Source organism: Mustela lutreola, chromosome 6 (assembly GCF_030435805.1).
Source record: "Mustela lutreola isolate mMusLut2 chromosome 6, mMusLut2.pri, whole genome shotgun sequence".
NCBI lineage: Eukaryota > Metazoa > Chordata > Mammalia > Carnivora > Mustelidae > Mustela > Mustela lutreola.
The window spans coordinates 7848324-7869742 of NC_081295.1; the positions used below are offsets into that span (position 1 = coordinate 7848324).

At 53.2% G+C, this 21419-nt stretch overlaps 1 protein-coding gene across 2 annotated transcripts; it reads right to left on the reverse strand.

Annotated features, from left to right (window-relative positions):
- Positions 1-2024: 2024 nt before the first annotated feature.
- On the reverse strand, positions 2025-20253 carry PNLDC1 (PARN like ribonuclease domain containing exonuclease 1). Of its 2 annotated transcripts, XM_059176616.1 has the most exons (19): positions 20132-20251; positions 19644-19701; positions 19256-19329; positions 17929-17968; positions 17064-17187; positions 16816-16904; positions 14904-15004; positions 13369-13445; positions 13051-13194; positions 12502-12571; positions 10894-10979; positions 9707-9762; positions 6919-6983; positions 6473-6526; positions 6243-6285; positions 4487-4586; positions 4007-4182; positions 3780-3878; positions 2025-2495 (listed from the first exon to the last, which is right to left on the reverse strand). In XM_059176616.1, the coding sequence occupies exons 1-19, from the start codon at positions 20205-20207 to the stop codon at positions 2432-2434; spliced, it is 1596 nt and encodes a 531-aa protein (XP_059032599.1). In that variant the 5' UTR covers positions 20208-20251; the 3' UTR covers positions 2025-2431. The 2 variants fall into 2 exon arrangements, with proteins under 2 accessions (XP_059032599.1, XP_059032600.1); XM_059176617.1 differs by lacking the exon at positions 2025-2495 and having other exon boundaries at positions 3785-3878; positions 4089-4182; positions 20132-20253.
- Between the last annotated feature and the right edge of the window lie 1166 nt (positions 20254-21419).

The window sequence follows — 21419 nt, forward strand, 5'->3', positions numbered from 1 at the left end:
AACACTGGCTCATGAGGACACAGAGAGCCCCACAGGTTCTGTGGACTAGAGAGCAGAGTGCCCACCTGTGAGGGGACAGACCAGGCGCCCAGCCACACAGTGCGGGCGTTCCAACAGATGCAGGAGAAGCCCGACCCCTGAGGGGGCCACCAGGACAGCACAGACCCAGAACCCAGAGGAGACGCCAGCTGAACGGAGTCACAGGGACGAGTGGAATAAGCCAGGCTGAGGGACGAGGAAGGCTGCTCAACGCGGCCTCCACGACAGGAGCCAGCAGGCAGGGGAGGGGCTCAGGAACCTGCGTGCAGAGTCCGCGGAAGGACCCTGAGCAGGAGAGGCGCAGGGAGGGCGGGCGGCCGGAGGCAGGTTGTGGGGAGGGGAGGGGGGGCCAGAGCCCCACCGGGAGGCAGACAGAGGGAAGCGCGGAGGGTAGAACACCGGCTCACCGTTTGCTTTGGATGTTTCATTTAACGGTGGAAGAAAGAGCCGCACGAAAGCATGGGATGAAGACCCAGGCACGAGGAGGAGACAGCGGGGGGCGGGGGGCAGCAAAAGGCAGTCCGGGGCTCTCCCCGCTCTCAGCACTTCTGAACAGCACACGAAGCTGATCACAGCCACAGCCACAGCTGATCAAAGCCACAGGCTTTCAGCAGCTCAGCCACCCCGGCCCGCTCTCCCCACCGCCCTCCTGCAGCAGGGACAAGAGGCAGCGTGGTCGGCGTGGCCATCGTCCCCACGGCGCGACCGGCAGACCCCGACCATCTCCGCCAGCACACTCCCCACTGCGGGTGCGCGCAGCAGAGGCCGGTGAAGACGTGCAAACCGGTAAGACGGTTACAGGAGTCAAGTCCCATCAAGTCCCTCAGGGTGGCCTTCACTCCAGAACTACACAAACCAGCTCCTAGGGTTCGGGTCCTGCTCCAACCCTGGAAAGTTAAAAGGGTCACTCGGTACCCTCCGCCAAGCATGTGCTCGCCTCACGTTTGCTTACCACACGCGGAGCACATCTAACGAGACTGAGCCCCAAAAGCCCACAAGAGCAAAGGGGCTGCTCCTCAGTACATACAAAGTTACATTCAATGGGGGGCAGGGGGAACCCACTAGGATGCCATTTGGACAAAAGGATAAAACTTCCTCCCCCCACCGACCCCCGAGAGTGTGCTTTCACTGGTCCCACCACGAGCTGCCCCGAACCTCCAGGCACAACAGCCCGCTGGTCACCTGTCCCTCAGGTTGGGCCTGAGACTTCTGGAATGACGGATCCCACACCCTCCACTGGGACGGCTGCTGCCACTAATGCTTCTGCCTTTTAGAGAAAAACTCTATATCCCACCCCTCACCCCAATTTTTTTTAAAAGATTTTATTTATTTATTTGATAGACAGAGATCACAAGTAGGCAGAGAAGCAGGCAGAGAGAGAGAGAGGAGGAAGCAGGCTCCCTACAGAGCAGAGAGCCGGATGCGGGGCTCGATCCCAGGACCCTGCTATCATGACCTGGGCCACCCAGGCGTGCCCCTCACCCCAAGTTTAAGGAGGCTTTGCTAAGTCAGTAAGTGAGGTTCACAGTTGAGCAAACAGCCCAACCAAGTTCAGCTCCCAATAGAGAAAAGCTACAATAACACAAGCTGAGGGCGCCTGGGTGGCTCAGTGGGTTAAAGCCTCTGCCTTCAGCTCAGGTCATGATCTCAGGGTCCTGGGATCGAGCCCTGCTTTGGGCTCTCTGCTCAGCAGGGAGCCTGCTTTCCCCTCTCTCTCTGCCTACCTCTATGCCTACTTGTGATCTCTCCGTGTCAAATAAAATAAATAAAATCTTTTTTAAAAAATAAATAAATAACGCAAGGTGAGGTGTGGAGCAGCATGGCCCCCCACAAGGGAACACAGTAAGCAGATCACACTGGGCCTTGGCAAGGGACACAGCTGTGGCACAGGTAATCTTTGTTTCTGAGGTGCATGTTAAATATCATATACCAAAAAACATTACCAAAAATATCACAAATGCACACAGACACTTAGCTTCATTTTTTTCCACTTTACTAAACTCAGGCTGGTAGGGGTTTAGGTCTGGGAAATGGCCTAGTGGCCAAGAATTTTTCTCCCAGAAATAACGGAGCCTTTGGTTCACCTGTTGTCCAGCTCCCGTGTTAGTCTGTCTGCACGTGAGACCCTCCGAGGGTCTAGCCAAAATTCCCCGAGATGCGGACGTCTCCCCATTTATAGAAAGAAAAGTTCTGGCCACAAAAGTACCACATCTAAGGATTTCTTTATCGTTGATAATCATTACAGAATTTCACCCTCAAAATAAAGTTCCTCATAAGGACCACAGATTGGTTTGCAAGTAAAATATGATTTACACAAACAAAACCCGCAAAAAGCCCACACGGATGGCTGTCCCAGAGAGGGGCGGAGATGGGAAAGGGCTGCCGGCTGCCCTCAGTGGCCAGGTCTTCCGAGGAGAAGCACCAGGAGGGCCCAGGTGGTGACCACGCCACAGACCCTGCAGGAGAGAGAGGGCACAGTCCTGGACGGCGGCGTGCTGCTGGGGAACGGGCAGGTCCAAAAGCGCGGACACATGCACAGGCCCCCAAGCCGCTCACCCGAATGTCCTGTCTTCCCATCATTCTCCCACTATGAACTCCTGCCTCGAGGGCAGAATGGCTCTCAGACACGCGCAGACAAGTCATTTTCCTAGTGGTTGACATCAGAGGTTGACAGACAGAGAAAAGACTTCCTAGGAGCCAAACGCTTTTCTTTAAGCGTCTGGTTTTCTGTAGATATGGCTCCTAACCAGGAGGCCAAAACCCTCAGAGCAATCCCATCTTTCAGGTATGCAGGCCAAAAACCCTGATCCAAACTTGACCCTGCTCCCCGCGGGCCGTGACCCCCTACAGCACCCGACTCTGACCACTCAGACCACACAGCCCAAGCCCCAACCGGACCGTCCACCCACCTGCCTCCGCGGCCCTGCGCGTCCTCTGCAGTCTGCCGCACGCAGAGCCACCTCTGTGGAAAATCTCCGGCCACCTGCAGCTTCTCCCGGGCCCTCGCCCACGGCCCTCCCCTCCCCTCCGTGGGGCCCACGCTCCTCCCCAGCCTCTCCTTGTGGTCTTCGCACAGTCCCGTGGCACCCGGACGCCTCCCCACAAGGGCCTCTGCCCCACTGCCTGGACAGTGCGCCCCACTGCTCTCCTGGCTCATTCCCTTACCTCCTTAGAGACCTCAGGGGCTCCCCACTTCTCCCTTATCCTCCCCCTCCCCCCCACTCCCACCTCCTGATCTGCTCTTGTTTTTAATAAACACTTGTCACCTGATCTATCCTGCAATTCACTTGTTCGCTGCTACCTCCCACTGGAGCATGAGTTCTAGGAGAGCAGGGATTTTGCTTCACTTGCTGAAGCCTAGAAGCTACGATAGTACCCGACACGGCGGACATTCAGTCAATGCTTGTCTGGTGTTACTGAAGGACATTCAGGTCACCACGCTTGACGAGAACTCCTTTACAACACATGCTGGTGGGGTGCCTGGCTGCCTCAGTTGCTGAAACATCCGACTCTTGGTTTCGGCTCAGGCTGTGATCTCAGGGTTGTGAGATCGAGCCCCGCGTTATGCATGCTCCGCGCTCAGCTGAGAGTCTGCTTCAGATTCTCTCCACCTCTGCCCCTCCCTCCACTCGTGTGCACTCTCAAGTAAACCCATCTTTAAACACACACACGCCCCCAGCGAGTGAACTCTGCCCTTGCTCCGCCCCGGCAGGACCCGCACAGTGCTCCAGGTCACTCACTGCAACAGGCAGCTGACGTTCGGGGAGTGCCTCCAGTACCGGTACAGGGACACCTGCAGGGTGGGGTGGCCCCTGTACTCCTTCAGGATGCTCCGAGCACTGCCAAGAGACGTTATTAGGTCAGGCACGCCAGTGTCAGACCTGCTGCTCCAAGCAGGCTCCAAGCAGCTGCAAAGGGCAGGGGCGGCCGCAGGGCGCAGGGACATGTGGAGAGCAGAGGCACCTACTCCTTAAACTTATTGGTCAAAAGCAGGAACTGGCTCCGCGAGAGTCGCCGCACATCGAACTTGCAAAGATTCTGAAACTCACGGTAGACCTGCTGCTCGCTGACCCCTGGCCACTTCCGGACACGGAGGAGGAGGATGGGAGGTCGGATACTGGGGCAGTCTGGACCTGAGAAATTCTAGAAGGCGGGGAAAAGAGCAGAGGAGATTTTCTGCGATCCCTACGGACAACCTTCCCGGTCTGAAAACCCTAAGAGGCTAAGAGAGAGTGTGTCTGGGCCAGGAAAGACCAGAAGGAAGGCGCGCAGCCACGTCGGGAAAGGCAGGAAAGCACACGGAAAGAGCAAGCCGAGCGGGACGAGAGCACCCTCTCGCTCTGATTTTGGTTGTTTCCAGACCACCTTGGAAAGGTCCCCAAGGAAACCAGGCTGATTCCCAGCACACGCCCGAGTAGGGGAAAGGAGCAAAAGAAATGCTACTCACAATCTTAGGGACCCCGGCTCGGATTAGATTCACCTGGTTCACATAGGGAGCCAGCACGTCGAGGTACAGAGGGAAGGAGGGCTCTGGCATGGAGCCGGCACTACAGGGGAAGAGAAAACCCCAAAGCATTCAGGCACACCAGCGGTCAAGCACACGTCCTCAGCCACAGCAAAGGGTCTGGGACGGAACAGGGGCGGGTGCCACCCCAGGCCACTCTCCCCTCCCTCCCTCCAAATCTGCAGGCCTCCCCCAACCCACCGACCCCACAGAGCGCTCTCTGGGGCCCCAGACACAGTAGAGCTTCAGGTGGTCACCACCCGTCGGGGACACTTGGGTAAAGACTCCTTGACTGGGCCGCCTGGGTGGCTCAGTGGATTAAAGCCTCTGCCTTTGGCTCAGGTCATGATCGCAGGGTCCTGGGATGAAGCCCTACATCAGGCTCTGCTCAGCAGGGAGCCTGCTCCCTTTCTCTCTCTCTGCCTGCCTCTCTGTCTCTTGTAATCTCTGTCAAACAAATAAATAAAATCTTTAAAAAAAAGGACTCCTTGACCAACATCAGCAGTGGCTCAGAGAATTAGTGAGAGGCTACAGTCCAAAGGCCCACTGACCGGACATCGCCCTCCGTCCCGAAGGGCTGTCTCTCATCCCTCATCCTCGCCTGCCCTGCCTGGGTACAGACACGACCACACACCAGAGCCCACGTCTGGGAGGGAACCACAGGCCTCACATTCAGGCAGGTCCAGGCTGCTACGGAACTTCACTACACCTAGGAGGGTTTTTAGGTCAAGAGGATTAGAACACAAGGATGGAAGGTGCCAGACGCAGGGCACAGGGGCTCCCTTGCAGCTAGGGGCCCTCCCGTTGGGCACACGTGTACCTCCCCACTAGCACTTGGATGCTGTCAAAGCACAGGAAAGAGTGAGGGGGCAGATTTCTTATTTAAGCTGGATTCCTTATGTAAGCTATAAGTCTCACATCAGTAGGTCATAGGGTATTTCTATGCATAATAGCCATTACTAGAATAAAAAACATAGGCAGCACCAAAGCTAATAAATAAGTCCACAATCATTATTAATTTTATTAGTCTGAAAATTTTCCAAGTCAGCCTCGAAGACCCTGTTACAATTTTGATCCGCTCTTCCATCAGGCCTAAATCCTATTTAACAAACACGTACACCAAGGATCATGCTCTAGAATTCAGATTCCAAGTGTGGCCCTGGTGCCTCGGGGCCCGGTGCTGTGAGCATCAAGGGCGATGCTGCCATGAGGGAAATGCATGTGAGGTTTCAACTTGGGATTTTAAGACTCTCTCCCTTACCCACGCTAGTCCGCCTCACTAACCCTCTCCCCAGCCCGCCTCTGTGGACCCCACGGAGGCGCCCTCCCACCTCACCGTGATTTCCGTGGTCGTGAGAAATGGGGGAGGGCCAACGGACAAAGCCAGCAGAGCACACTGGGAAGGCCCGAGGCAGGGGGAGGCCCTGCACCTGACCTTACTGCCGTGGCCTCCCGCCCCACGACTCCTCCCGACGCGGAGACAAGGGCCCCGCGCCAGCACAGAGCAGGCCGGGACGGAAGGAAATGCCATCCCGAGGAGGAGGGCAGCTGCCCAGTCGGCGACGGTCTCTGCACCACAACATTCAGCGCCCTCCCATTTTGGGGAGCCACAGGAGCCCCGAGGGCTTAGCGGACAGCAAGGGCTCAGGGGCTCAGACCGGATGACTGGATGAGCAGGATGGAAGGAAGGAACACTCACCCGCGCACTCTCCATGCGAGCAAGTGGGCCACTTTCAGGAGAACTGAAGGGGAAAGCTAGAGATGTGATACACGTCCAGGCTCAACCAGATCACCTCATCACAAGATGCCAACTTCTGCTTTACTTCCATGACACACAACCCACCTGGAAGTAAATGGAGAGCCTCGGGCTGGTGGGGGGCTACCACAGATAAAGCAGGAGGCCCCCTTTCAGAGGACAGCAACTCTCACCTGATCCACAGAGGAAGGCATCGTACGCGGCCTCGTGGGGGTACTTGGTCTCCACTGCAGCAGCGCCCCAGAAGAGGAGAGAGAGCAGAGCAGCCGTCAGAACACAGCCTGGACGAGGGGTCTCCTCCCCAGCCAGCTGCCCACCGACCACCCTCTTTCCTCCAGAGATGCGGGTGGGGAGAAGGGCACACACCGTCTTCAGCCCAGTGCCCCTGCAGCAGCAGGAAGCTGAGGCGGAGAGCCTCCCGGCATGCCAGCCACATGCCCAAGGGGATCAGGAGAGCCCAGGAGCTATGATGCCTTCTGGGGTGGCTCCTTTGTGAGGAGAGGTACACGGAGCGCCCCCCATGACCCTCCCACACGCCTGCCCACGGGGAGGCCAGGCCTCATTCTGCCACCTCAGTACTTGGCTGCCTGTGGCGCGGCGTATGCTCACGGGAACGTACCGTATTTTTCACACTTGCTCGCGTGAATGACCACTGGCCCGGAATTTCTGGTCGGATTCAAGTCGCTGGTAGAGAAGAAAAACAGGATAAAAGACTCATTGCAAGTAAGCCCTTCTCGGTCTCTCCTTACCGCATTCATATAAGCAAAAAGGGGTCCTCAGGACTGGGGTGCCTAACAAAAGACAAACGGGACCAGGCAGGTAGGGTCTTGCTAGGCGGGCACCAGGGCAGGTAGAGGAGCCCAGCAGGGCTGGAGGCTGCGGCCGGGTCGCTTGGGGCACCTGCCCCATGTCCAGCTGAGCCGAGGCACCGGGACACACACAACACCAGCTGGGACCACAGAGCTACCCCACAGTCCAAGGGATGTCCGCAAGCCTAGGCCCGCTGCTGCAGCGCCCGAGGTCCACATGGAGCACTGAGGATACAGAGGTCATGAGCAGGAGGGCGGGCGGGCCTCCCAACGCAGGCGGTACCTCCGGAGTCCCGAGCCAGAGGAACTCGGGCCACTGAAGCCACGTGGAGGCGGCTGGCACTTCGAGCATGGGGGAACACGCAAAGGCAGCGAGGGAAAGGGAGCGAGGCCCGGTGGCGAGGCCAAGGCACAAGGTGCGGTGAAGCCCCTGTGGGCAGGGCTGGGCCGCAAAAGAGGATCTTCAGGAACATCAGGAAAACAGACCAGAAACCCAGCCTAATCGGCTTCAGATTTTAAAACCTCACTCCAGCGGCAGGGGTGATGAGCCAGGACAGGCCACAGGGTACCCGTGGGGCCTCTACCATCCCTGGAATGAAAGAGGCGGGGCGGAGGCCAGGATGCTGGGCCCGCAGGGGAAGGGCAGACCAGAGAGACGCCAGAGACGCAGAACGTCCAGACAGACAGGAGTCAGCCGACCACAAGTCGTGGCTGGCCCGCTCCTGGCTCTGGCAGCAGGGGGGCGCTCAATGAGGAAAGCTTCCCTTCGTTTCCCAACAAAACCAGAGTGTGTGCAGCGGACGCCGCGTAGACACGGGCTGAGCACAGGCCGTGGTCTGAGTCTGTTCCCGCGGCCGAGCACACTCATCTCCACGGCACCTGCGAGTTCCCCACAGTCCTCAGGTCACAGGTGGTGGAACGGAGGCTCAGAGAGATGCAGTCATTCTCTCAAGGGTGCTCGTGAGCTGGTGGGGGGCAAAAGCCAGGCTTTGGACCCAGGACGTCTGCATTCAGAGCCTGTGCATTTCCAACAAAACCTTCACATTCGCACACGGCCCTCAGCATGGCCCCTGGGGCCATAAGGCCTTTGTGTGAGTTGCTCCAGGCACAGAGGTGCGTTTGAGGGACCGAGAACAACGCCAAGTTAAAAATGCTCGTGGCCGTGTGGGCAGGAAGGCCTGGCAGCCAGGCAGCGAGCGGGGGGGGGGGGGGGGGTGTCCTGGAGATCTGAACGGTCACAGGCAGTGGTAGCTGACACTAAGGGAGCGCCTTAGGTCCCCAAGGGATACAGTAATGAGCAAGAAGAGGGCCAAGGAGCAACCCCGAAGGGGCTTAAGAAATGGCTAGAAGGGGACGCCTGGGTGGCTCAGTTGGTTAAGCAGCTGCCTTCGGCTCAGGTCATGATCCCAGCGTCCTGGGATCGAGTCCCACATCGGGCTCCTTGCTCGGCAGGGAGCCTGCTTCTCCCTCTGCCTCTGCCTGCCACTCTGCCTGCCACTCTGTCTGCCTGTGCTTGCTTTCTCCCCCTCTCTCTCTGATAAATAAATAAAATTTTAAAAAAAAAAAAAAAAAAAAAGAAATGGCTAGAAGGACAAGCGCCCATAAGGAACAGGCTGAAAACTATAAAACCCATCAGAAGTCCGGGCAGGGGAACCACGGAAGCACGGGTGGGGAGAGGCTGGGGTGCAGGCACCAGAGAGCCGTCAGCAGGCCTGTTCCACGTGCCTCGTGCCTCGTGCATCGGCCCTTGACTGAGACGACGGAGCAGCCTGCACCGCGTGAGATCACGAGAGCAAGTTCCGTGAGGGAAGAGAACCCGACCTCCATGGGCCAAGGCCACAGAGAGGCTCCTGAAGAGGCGCATCACAAAGAGAAGAAGGAAGACTGAGGAGAGAGGGAGGGAGCCGAGTCGGGAGGAGGCTCTGCGGTTTCTGGGCCAGGAGAACGAGAATGATGGGGAGGGCGAGGAGGCGGCCGGCCTGGAGGCCCCGTCAGGGACACTGCCCCGCCAGGGGAGGGAGGACCCCGGGGCAGGATGCTGGACGGGCAGGCGGAGGGCAGCCCTCTCCCCTGGGCCCCGCACACAGGAGGCACTTGTGTGTGCCGGCTGCTGAGACGGCGCCGTGAATGTCTCCAGGGGGAGAGCAGGGAGTGCAGATCACCAGCGCTTGGCCTTGGATTTGTTTCCTGGAAATGGGGACCCGGGGACCCTGGTAGGGAGAACATGGAGCCCGAGGCCCCGGAGGAGACTACTGCGGGGAGGGGAGCGCCACGCAAGAGGTCGGAGGACCACCACCAGCAGAGGACAAGATCTGTTCTTGCAGAGAGGTGCCCCCTTCAGCTGCCGCAACGTGGCGCCCGCTCTCTCTGCTGCTGGGTTCGCAGGTCCTCCCAGGGAGGAAGCTGCTGAGCTCCCCGACCCTGGTGCTTCCCAGACACGGTGCCTCTCCCCCCACCACCAGGACAACTCAGGCCTCAGTCAGTCAGGGCTGTGAGGGCAGGTGGGAGCTGCTTCTCCTACAAAAAGGTCAAGGTCACCCCTAGTTCTATAGGCTCTATAGGCGGCTCCAAAACAAAACAAAAACAATCCTTCCTTACCTGTTTAGGACTTCATAAACTTCTGAAAGATTTGAAACCCTTGGGAAATTCAGTTCCTAAAATTATGAAAAACAAATCAGGGAGAATAAAACTTATAATTTTCTTATGTGCTTTGCGTATTACCAAATGGTCATTAAAAGAACCTGCAAAATAATTCCTACAAACCCCACTTTCTACTCAAACATCAGTGTCCTCATTCCTTATCAGGATGTCCAGGCACCTAGCAATCTTGGGTTTCCTACAAGGTCCCCAAAAACCGAAGCTAGTAAAGCTGCAACAACCCCTACTGCCTTCCTTAAAAAAGCGTTTAAGGGGTTCCATATACGTATGCCTCTAAGGTGCCAGGCCATGGCCAAGGACACACACGTAGGACACCAGGTGCTCCAAGAACCAGAGAGTCTTGGGCAATGCCAGGTCACCCTAGAGCTCATCTCCTCTTGTGTGGCAAGGAGTCTCCATGGGTCCCCTCAGATCAGTCCATGTCCTTCCTGCCTCACGCTAGGACTCTGCTACACGAGCAGTGTCACAGAAGCGTGCAAGAGCTAGACACCCGGGCAGTACGGTAACCAACAACCAACGTACTCTGAGCAAGGAGGCTTTAAAATGCTGATTGGATTCCCCTTTCTCTGTTCCTCAGTTTAACTTCAAAGAGGCATTTAAGCCAGCTGGGTGCCTCTCTTCTCCAGATGCGGTTCACTCCCTAACTGCACAACACAAGCCACCTGGGGGCTTTTGAAATGCCACCCCTCCCCCATCCCTCGAAACCTCAGGGAGCTGGTGGTGGGACCCCGGTGTCAGGATTGGCTTCCCTGGGGGACTTTAATGCGCTCAGGGTGGAAAACTCATGACCTTACTCCTCGGTCAAGATCTTTCGGGGCCTCCTCCAGCCTGATGCTCTTGGAGCGGGCTGCAAACAGTCCCCGCGCTTACATGGAGCCCCCGCACAAGGTGTCGTGCGGAGCGCTGATGTAGATCAGACACGCTCCATGTAACTCATTCAAAACATGGGATCCTGAATGAGGGAAGGAAAACAGAAGCTCACGGGGCGAGCCAATGCTAACACACGAAGGAAGCCAGTACTGGCTGTAAAATAGGAGAGAAAGGTTCCAGGAACGATTTTTAAAAAGAGAAAGTCAAGTGTGACTGGAACAGAGCGCTCCTCCACCCAAAGCAGTCCCGTTTGGTACCTTCCAGATATCCTTGGTCACGTTCTTGGTGTCAATGAGAACAGGAAACAGGTTGTGGATGTTCAGCTTAAACTGATCATAGCTTTCTGATTGACAGACCAGAGAGAAAGGAGTTGGCTGGTAAACATGGGGAGGGAGAGTCTCCAACCTAGCTTGTCCCCAACACTAACAAATAAAGCAACAAATAGAACAAAACGGGACTGAAAAACTTCCTTTCCCCTGACTATTGAGAATGGATAGATCAAGCTCCCATCGCCATTCATGGTGGTCAAGGCCAACTGGCTTCCCATTCGATTCGGGATATTGTCTACGGTCAACATTAATGTAGCTTGCAAGGTTCTAGCCAACAGAAGGGAGAAAGAAGTGCTGTTGAAAAGACAGACATGAAATCGTCACTTGTAAGGGGCCATTGAGAGACGATCCAAGAAAATTCAGCTAGAAACTGTGAGGGAAGTGCCCCAATAAGGAATTAAGCTATTGGTCGACTGATCAAAGGCCTGCTTAGATATAGTTTAAAGAAGTTTGTTGCGAAACCAACCCAAGCCTTGCTCTCCTCATTCCACTCCCCAAGCAAGCAACTTGCCAGTGCTTTTCTCCGGGTGTGTGTTCCCAGACTGCTCAGCGGGCAGGGCTGTGCTGTGGACCACTTGCCCAGGTTTCAGCACCTCCGTGTGGCTTCCCATTGCATAAGGGGACAGCCCGACTCCTCACCCGCCCCGGGCCCACACCTCTCCCGCAGGACCAGGCCACACTCCCCGCCTTCCCTTTCTTACCAGCGCTGGCTCTCCCTGCAATTTTGTTTTGTCATCTTCGTTTTTCGGGTCATAGCCTACGAATTTTATTCCTACTTCTCTCCTGATTTTCTCAATATGGTCCAACTAGGATGTTTTGTCAATTCATTTCTTGGGAAATCTTAGAACCATCTCACTCTCTTCGTCTAGATAGTGTACATTACTTCCTTTAATCCCCTGATGCTAGGATGTTGGTGCTGTTATTACCCATTTCATAGGCAAGGAAGCAGAGAAAGTGCCTTGCTGGAGCTCACAACATAACCAGGGATGGACCGAGGACCCACGTATGGCTCCCGAGTCCATGTTTTTATGGCTACACGACCCTGTTGTACATCCAGCCAGGGAACCATCGGTCATGAAAGAGTATGGCTCAGCCACGAGACAAGGCCACACAGCCCCTGACATGGTATTTATTAGGTCGATGACACAAATGCTTTGGGTAAGCGGAAATACACGCAAACAAAATCGACTATATAGTGTGATCTAATCTGTGAGAACTCAGAGAAAAAAGCAAAGTGTTAGGATTATAGCAGAGACTGAAGGCAGCTTCTCTCTCCTGCTCACATTTCTGATTTTATAAGGTTTTAAACAAGGATCTGGGACACCGTCCATAACAGGGGTCAGAGTATCCATTCAAAAGCTTTTCTGCAAAAAAATCACTTGACTTCCACTCCGGGAAGATGGGAACAGGCACAGAGGTGCTGGGACTCTGCAGAAGCCGACGGCTCGTGGGGAGACAGCAGAGGACGACCCTGGCCCACACCCCCTCGCAAGGTGGCTAGTGAAGACGGAGAGGGGGTGGCAGGTGCGCCCATACCTGGGAGTGGCCTGAAGAACTTCTCGTGGAGATGCAGCAGGTCCATCATCATGTTGTGGCCCACTAAGGGCTACTTGGAGGAATCGACAGGTGCAGAGACCAGGTGTAAAAACAGACATCCAAGGTGAACACACTCTTGCAGAGGGGGTAGCTTTAGAACCCACGGCGATCCTAGCACACGGCAGTCCACCCCCGCTTCATGCACCCTCATGAGAGGTGGCCGAGGGCCTCTAGTGCCAGGATGTCTAGTGGGGCACAGGAGGGATGTGGGGCAGGGTGTCCCTGCCGAGGGTCTAAACTGAAGACCGTCCCCCAGCAGTCCGAGGTCGGCTAGTAGTGCAGTGGCCGTGTGCCTAACAGGGGAAGAAACACAGCGTTCCTGTCCCAGGAACTTTCCCCGTCACTAAAGCAAGACCAGATCTAGGAAGCCAGTTGCTGACAGGAAAGAACTACTTATTTCAAGGAATCTTATTTTTGTTGGAGGACCCAGCCTATTTTTATGGTCAGAAACACTTGCTAGAGAGCAAGAAAAAGATTTCTTTCCCCTACCTTTTGGGCTTTCACCAGCATCTGGAAAAACACGGAAAAACCCCTTGCAGAGAGAAGAATCTTCTCCTTCCAACAGCTCGCTCGATCACCGGAGGTGTTCTCAAGATACCACCGATGCTGTTTGCTCACTTTTTTCACTATTATCTGAGACAAGAGTAGAGACAAGTTCTCTGAATCCTGGGTTCCTGGGAACGAAGCCAAAGAAGCGGTTCATCTCAAAAGGAGAGAGAAGACGGGAGAAAACCTTTCAGAGGCCAGACTTGGCGGAATGAGTGAGAAAGGAGCCCCCGGACCACCCGCTCACAGGTGGGAACTCACCCCCTGGTCTCTCGGGACCGTCCAGATGTCGGGGAGGGCCTGCCGCAGCACCAGCTGGACCTCAAAAGCCTGGAAGCCTGTGGCAAGGAAACACAAGGCTGGTACAGAACCACCCAGACGGTGGCTCACCTTCCTCTCAGGAGAAGCAGAAGCTGAGATACGCATGGAGACAAAGGAGAGACAGCTCTTAGGTGTACCCAAGCCCAGGAGCCCCCACGACAGGGACGGCACAGCATTCTTGTCCATTCTGGAAGTCTATCCCAGGGGTCACTTGGGAGATGGATGACCCTGGTGATCCTTTGTGTGGGGGTTAGAGCTTTTGACATTCATCGCCTTAGAACAATGTACATTGAACAGTGTAAAGTTCTCTTCTAAAATAATAAACCCATTATGCTGCTGCCCATGATTTTGTAGCACTGTGCATTGGTTACATGAAAAATATTGATTTGCAGAGTTACTAGAATCTTCTGATGTTCACACGTTACACACGATCAACCAAAGACACTTGTACCTACAGCCACGGACCATCAGAACGGTCTCAGTATTGGGAAGCTTGTCAAGCTCACGGTGGCAGACCGGAGTTTTCCAAAATTTGGGGTTTCGATGGAAAGCTCAAATTTTATCACTAGCAAATTCTGGGAGTTATTTTCCTGCAAGTGACACAGGCTTACTCTTCTCACTTGAGAAAAGGACTGAAATACCCAAATCAGAATAACCACAGTCCCTTCTTTCCTATAAAAAAGACATTCCATTCAAAGAAAAAAGCGCGGACTGAGCTCCCAGCTCGGACGTGCATGAGCGTTTTCCTCCAGAGCAGCGCTGCCCTGCGGTTGCAACAGCAAGGTCTTACGCACGTGTATTTGGACCCAGTGAAATCAAAGGATGAGCAAAGGCGGAGATGTAATAAAGACTTCTTCTTTATAATAAAGGGACTTCTGCACCACAAAGGTCGTTCATAAAAACTAGATTTCACGTTTCTAAACCGGAAGTGGCGACGAAGAGAAGGACCCCCGGGAAGGCCTGCTCCAGCGTGCGCTTTTACCCACCGCCACCCCCCAGCACTACCCATGCATATGCCTGGTGACAATGGCAAGTGACCACAGAGTGAGATTCTGATAATACTTTTGAGCTGGTGGACCCCTCGGAAAGGGTCCGAGACCCCAGGAGTCCAGAGACAAAGCCCAAGGACCACTAACCGAGGGCGGGTTCATTGTGATTCCACGCTGTGCCATGGAGGGTAAAAAGGTCCAGAGATGAACACAAGTAAGTAAGAGTAACTTGGGCTCTCAGGGATGGGGTAATAGGAAGACCCTGAACATCTGGACATCTTCAACCTTAAAAGTCAAAATAGGTCAAAAGCCTCCCGCTTCTGAGTTGGGGTCAGGGACCAGGGCTTTATCTAACCCCAGGGACAACACGTGTGCTGAGCCAAGGCCAGGATCCCCAGGAAGGAGAGCGTACGCACCCGACAAGCCCTGCATGCGACAGTGCCCAGCCCCAACACCCGCAGGCCGGGCGCGCAGCCTCCTCCGTACCAGTGATACCAGGGAGAGTCATCCAGTCGCCCTCCTCTGCCAAGTCCAGCCACCTTGTCACCTCATCGATCACCACCTTGATCTGGTCTTTATCCAGAGAACTGGAAACAGGCACATGAAAGTGGGATGCTAGAGAGAACCACCAGAGCCTTCGGGCGATGTTAACACGACAAGAGTTTTGGAGGACTCTGGGTTTAACATTGGGAGCTCAGCAACAAAACGGACCCAGAAAAGACTATTTTCTGAGTCTTGTTCTGCAAGAGTGAACCAAACACTCAGCCGATTCTCTCCCATCCAAACGCAGGAGCAAGTTTCATCCCTTTCCGCTTTACTGGGTTGCATGGGAGCTAGCCAACACTAAACACTACTGTCAGGCCTGTCTGCTTAATTCAGCTTTGGGGGTAAAAAAGCACCATCTGGTGAAATAAGGAAAAGACAGAACTTTGGTAAGCGTGGCTTCGACATTAGAAATAGAAGAAAACAGTGTTATTTTGAGATGAGGAAAGACTTTTCTCCAACACTTGAAAATAAGAGAAGATGAAAAATTCAAATAGACCTTCCCTTACAAAAAGCTATATTTTTATGTGAAAACCCAAGAATAAGGATTTCAGGGGAAGAAAAAATTTTAAAAGTCACCTCTAGGAGCACCTAACTGGCTCAGTCAGTGGGACACATGACTCTTGATCTTGGGATTGAGTTCAAGCCCTACATTGGTTGTACAGCCTACCTAAAAAAAGAAACCATCCAATACTACATAGCTATCTGGACCCAATATTCGATCATAACATTCCAGAGTTTAAAATTGGTCTAACTTAACCTCCCCTCCTGATACAGGCAAAAAACCTGAAGTGCAAAGAGCTGAGATGACTAGTTCAGCTCCAGACTCTGTGAGCACGACCTGCCTGGGGCCCAGGGGACCACAATGCTGTCACTCCATCACTTCTGGTCCCAGCTCCGTAGTAGTAGTGGTTTTAAGTAGGAGAACCAGCACTGGGAGCTCAAGAAAAAAGGCAGAGGGGTGCCTGGGTGGCTCAATTGGTTAAGCATCTGCTTTGGGCTTGGATCATGGTCCCAGAATCCTGGGATCGAGCCCTGCATCAGGCTCCCTGCTCAGGAAGGCGTCTACTTCTCCCTCTCCCTCTGCTGCTCCCCCTGCTTGTGGTCTCTCATTGTCAAATAAATAAAAGTCCTTAAAAATAAATGAAGGATTTTTTAAAAAGGCAGAGACCTGCCCTCAGGAGCATACAGATTCAAGAACACGGGGCAATATGTCCAGGCCAAGGCACATGACTGGTGTCATCAAGGTTACGTCTAATTTACCGTGAGACATCCCTGAGATGGCACTGAAGGCCAGCACAACCTCTCACAGGGAGTCCACGAAGCTCCTGCTTTTTCCTCTGCAGCATTGGAATGAAGCTCCTGCTTTTTCATTTGAGTACTGAGTGAAGAGCCGGTGCCTTTCCTTTTCTCCCCTTCACTTTTTTTTTTTTTTAATATTTTATTTATTTGACAGAGATCACAAGTAGGCAGAGACGCAGGCAGAGAAAGAGGTTGAAGCAGGCTCCCTGCTGAGCAGAGAGCACATTGTGGGGCTCAATCCCAGGACCCTGAGATCATGACCTGAGCCGAAGGCAGAGGCTTAAGCCACTGCACCACCCAGGCACCCCTCCCCTTCACTTTTCAACATGAAAGTCACACTCCGTGCAGAAGGACGGCTCTCATCTCTGGTGAGGAACAGAACCATCAGCACTTCGAGCTGTCGTGTTTGGCGATCACACGCTGCCAAAGCCACCCCAGCTAAAGAGGATGGACTGAAGTCACTGCACCCGTACCCTGGCCAGCACGCCAAACCCACAGAAAACTCAGAACAGCGGCACAGAGACTATCGAAGCCCCAGAGAAACAGGTTTTACCTGCGAACTCTCCAGTTTCCAGTCAGGATGTTGTGTTTAATTTTCTTCTCCTGCTCTTCATTCATATATGGGATCCCATTTTTGAGAAACTAGACGAGGAACAAGGAGACTAGTAGAGGCATCCTCTGGGCAGGGGAGCAGAGGGAAAAGCATCTTTCCTTGTACAGTTCATGTGGACAGGAAATGGACTCAGCCCAGCTGGACCAGAGAACCTTAAAACCTTCCCACTTCCCTCCTCTGTGTCATACCTTGTTGTAATCGAAGCCATACTGATTCAAAAACTGAACACTAGAAGCCTGGAAAGAGAATTCTGAATCCAAGATCCCAAATGTCGTCGGGAAGAGAAAGAAGTTACATGAATGGGCTACATACCTATAAAAAAATAAAATAAAAAAATAAAATAAATAAATAAATAAATAAATAAATGTAAGAGGGGCACCTGGGTGGCTCAGTCATTAAACTACTGCCTTTGGTTTAGGTCATGATCCCAGGGTCCTGGGATAGAGCCCCGCGTCCGGCTCCCTGCTCAGTGGGAAGCCTGCTTCTCCCTTTCCCACTCCTCCTGCTTCTGTTCCCTCTCTCACTGTGTCTCTCTCCGTCATATAAATAAAATCTTAAAAAAAAAATTTTTTTTAAATGTAAGAATGAAAAGCTGAAACAATTTTTAAAATTCTAGCTCACAGAGCTGACTTCAGAGCAGGCTGCTCCTTTCATTCTAAGAGTATTTGAATGTTGGCTGTTTCTAGCACTAACTAGCCCTGGGGCCAAAGGAAAAAGGCAGAGATCCTGCCCACAGGGAAGAGCCTAGCCCCCACCCTGACTGCCCGTGCCTGGAGCCACAACGCCCTCATTCTGACACCGTGTGAACTGCTACTCTGAGGGCACAGACACAGAAATGGGGAGAGGAGCACTTAAGTGCTGGGAAAGGCCCCCAAGAAAGAGGTTGTGCAGGGAGAGACTCGGAAGAGCCAGAAGCTGCAGCGGCGTGGAAAGGCACAGAAGCAGAGGAGACTATGGAGTGTCCAGGGCCAGCTGGTTCAGACCCTGAGGCAGAAGGTGCAGGGGAGCACGTGGAGAAGATCAGCGGGCAAGAGCCAGGTGTTTTGCACGTACTTGTTTGACTCTCCTTCAATACTGGAAAACACAGACAATCCTAAAAGAAAGAAGAGGAAATGAATACCAAAGAAAACGTCCCAGAAGTAAGCTTCAGAAGTGAGCTTCAGAAAGGAAACACTTAATGCAATACTTTGCACTTAAAGATACTGTGTATGCTTTAGAATAAGATTATCTCCTAAAGAAAGAAAACATAGAGCCTGACTGACTCAGTTGCTTAGGCAACTGCCTTCCACTTAGGTCATGATCCCAGGGTCCAGGCAGTGAGCGCTTCATGGGGCTCCCGGCTCATGGGGCGTCTGCTTCTCCTTTGCCCTCTGCCCTTCCCCCATCTCACGCTCTAATACAATTTTAAAAAAAGAAAACAGAGACTTGGAACAGGAGAACTGTCAAATTATAATTCACACTGAAATTATTAAAACAGAATGGTGAATGGTTCTTCAAACACAGAATATTTTTTCTAGTTTTAAAACTAACCAGAGTAAAAAAAAAATAAATAAAAATTTAAAAAACTAACCAGAGTAAATGCTAAAAAAAAAAAAAAAAAAAAAAAAAAGTGAAAATCTATACAACTGCGGCTTTAAAATGTCCATGTTGCTAAAGAGACCCTACGCAAAGTGAAGGAGGCTTCAAAGTAGGGGAGGACAACAGAAACATACCCACATGCTGTTTCATATGCTTTCCACGGAGATTTTACTATTAAGTAAAAAACCACAACAGTATAGCAAAGAACAAGGAGAGAGAGCAACATACACACAGATGTTCACCATTCATGGAAAAAGCAAGAGTCGGTAAAATCTAATGGAAGGACACCAAATACATACATACACAACAGGACAATCAATACAACTTGTTCTATTACACACAAAAGGTTACCCAAATGTACATCATCAGGAAACTGAGTCAATCAATCCATTCAGTTTGGAATACTAAGTGACTGTTAAAAATGGAGAGCTGTCTATGCCCATAGAGAAAGATCTCTAAGCCCCATTAGCAAAATAGGTTGCAGGGCAAAATGCTTATAACTTGATCTTGTTTGTGTAAGTTTTCTGTAAACAGAAATCATACACATTTTTTCTTGAAAGACGGTATAGACTCCTTCATGTTGACAAACTGAGGCAGGAGAACAGAGCTGCTACACTAGGTTTCTGCTTTGCTGCACAGTGGGAGGCCCACAGGCAAAACACAGGCAAAAACCAAACACGCATCCCAAACCACAGCCAGTCGCTCCAAAAGGGGTCCAGGCTGTTTCACCCGCAGGAAACACAAAGACAACACAGGTACCTCCTTCAAGGACTCCTAGCAAACGGCTGAAAAGGACACTCACCAATCTGACAGATTGTGAACTGCTGGACACTGTGGCGGGTTTTTAGATACCACTCCGAGGGCAAGTCAAAGAGACTGTGGGGAAATAACAGGCATTTCATTCCACACGCAAGGAGACGGCTTGAAGGGGCCACAGCCTCACCGTGGGATGGGCACCTCTCAGCCAGATGGAGCATTTTACCTTGTGACCACTAGCGAAGACTAACCGGCATTTTGAGGACAAAGGTCAGGTCCCCAGACACCCCTTCCCGCCCTAAAGTGCCATCCTGCCCCCTCAAAGCCAACAAGAGGCCTGTTGAGAAAGAAGGGGACATGGCCGGAATGCTAGTCTCAAGGGCACAGGTGAACGCACCCCCGACAGCCCAGCTGTAAGGCAGCTTTGACTTTACCTGATCTGCTGGGGGCGGGACAGGTTAGAGCGAAGGCCCGTGAATTCTATGTCCAGACCTGTGAGCAAAAAAAAAAAAAAAAGACAAGAGTTCCCAGACACAGACCAGTGCCCCACTATTCTTGCTGTCAATGCTGCAGGTGGCAAACGTGTTCGGCTCACCGTCGGTGCTCAAGAGGCCAGGTGGGGTCAAGGGGACGAAAAGGAGAAAGCCAAAGCAAGGACACGCCAGGCCGGTCATCCCAGGGGCCGGGCTCCACCTGGGCCAGAGCGGGGCCAAGGCCGTAGGTGCTGCTTAACGTCCCACCGCCCAGGAGGGAGGACTCTCCCGCCCTTCTGAGGGGCCCTATCGGAGCCTCCCGAGGCCTGGCGCTCGTCCCTACTGGGCCTCACCTCTCTGCCCCGCCCCGCCCCGCCCCTGCCCTTCCCCGCAGGCTCACGGGCCCCCAGAGCTGAGCGGCGACACTGCCGGGACCCCCCGCGGCTTACCCACGAAGTCAGCGCCCAAGACGAGCTCCTGCAGCAGAGGGAGACTCTGCTCGAACTCGTCGGCGCCCACGTCCATGGCCACGCAGCTCCGCCCGGGGCGCCGGGTGCGTGCGGCCACGTGCTGCCACGCGCTTCCGCCGCGCCCGCCGGCCTTAAGGAGCTCGCGCGGCGATTGGCTGCGCGCCGCCCCCTGCCCGCCCACAGGTGTCTGCTTGCGCACCTCCGCGCACGCTGGGGCTGCAGGGGATCCCGCCTTCACAGCCAGAGGCCAGGCACCGTGGCCGCAGCGATTTCTCTGCGGTTGCTGGAAGCGGCCACTTACGTAAACCTAGCGTATTAAGTGGGTGGTAGAAAACAGGGCCGGAGAGGGGTGCGCGCAGACCGGCCAGCAGCACCCGAAGGAACAGCAGTAGCGAGGTAATCACAGCAGCTGTGGCGAGGGGCGGGGCCGCATCTCATCCACGTTGGAATCAGCTCAGCTGGGCACTTCGCCCCTAGTGAGCTGGCCCAGTCCCCTCCCCCATATCCCATCTATTTCTTCAGTTTGGTCTGTAACATCGTCTGTAATACCCTCTCAAACTTGCCCCAAAGACCCTCAGGAACTGCCTATCAGACTGAGGGAATCTGGTGAAGAGATGATCTAGAGCCATCCTATTCCTTGCAGAGAAAACCCCTATGTCCAGGTGAATCCTATTATTGTCATTGCCAATTTCCAAAGCCACTGGTCCAATCTTCAGTCTTTACATCTTCCCTTGGACACCAGACTTGTTTGAAAAGCCTTCTACAACTACAGTCTTCAAAGTGAGATGCTCCAATCTTTAAGATGAGGCAAGGAAATAATCAGGCCTATAAGAAACATTTTTAAATGTCTCCAGTGGGGTATTTATTGGTCACAAGGGGACCACTAAGTCACTGCTTTCTGAAGGCCTCTCAGAACCAATCATACTTAAAAAAAAAAAAAAAAATGTTGGTGCATACCCATCTTTTTAAAATATCAAACATTCATAAATAAAATATTTTTAAAAAATAAAATATCACTCAGATTAGAAATAGTAATGTTATTTCATTTCTGTATAAATATGAGATTAGGCCACCACCCATTTAAAAATTGGGAAATGCTCTAGAAGCCACCTTAACTGCTTACAGGTTCTTTCTCATCGCACCAGGCTTAGATGGCCAGAAACAGCTATCTTGATTTAATTGACTCCTGTCAAAGAGCTGTGGTGATGCCCACCTAGCCCAGCTTCATTTTAGATTCCGCTGAATGCACTTCAAGCTGCTTCTCCTA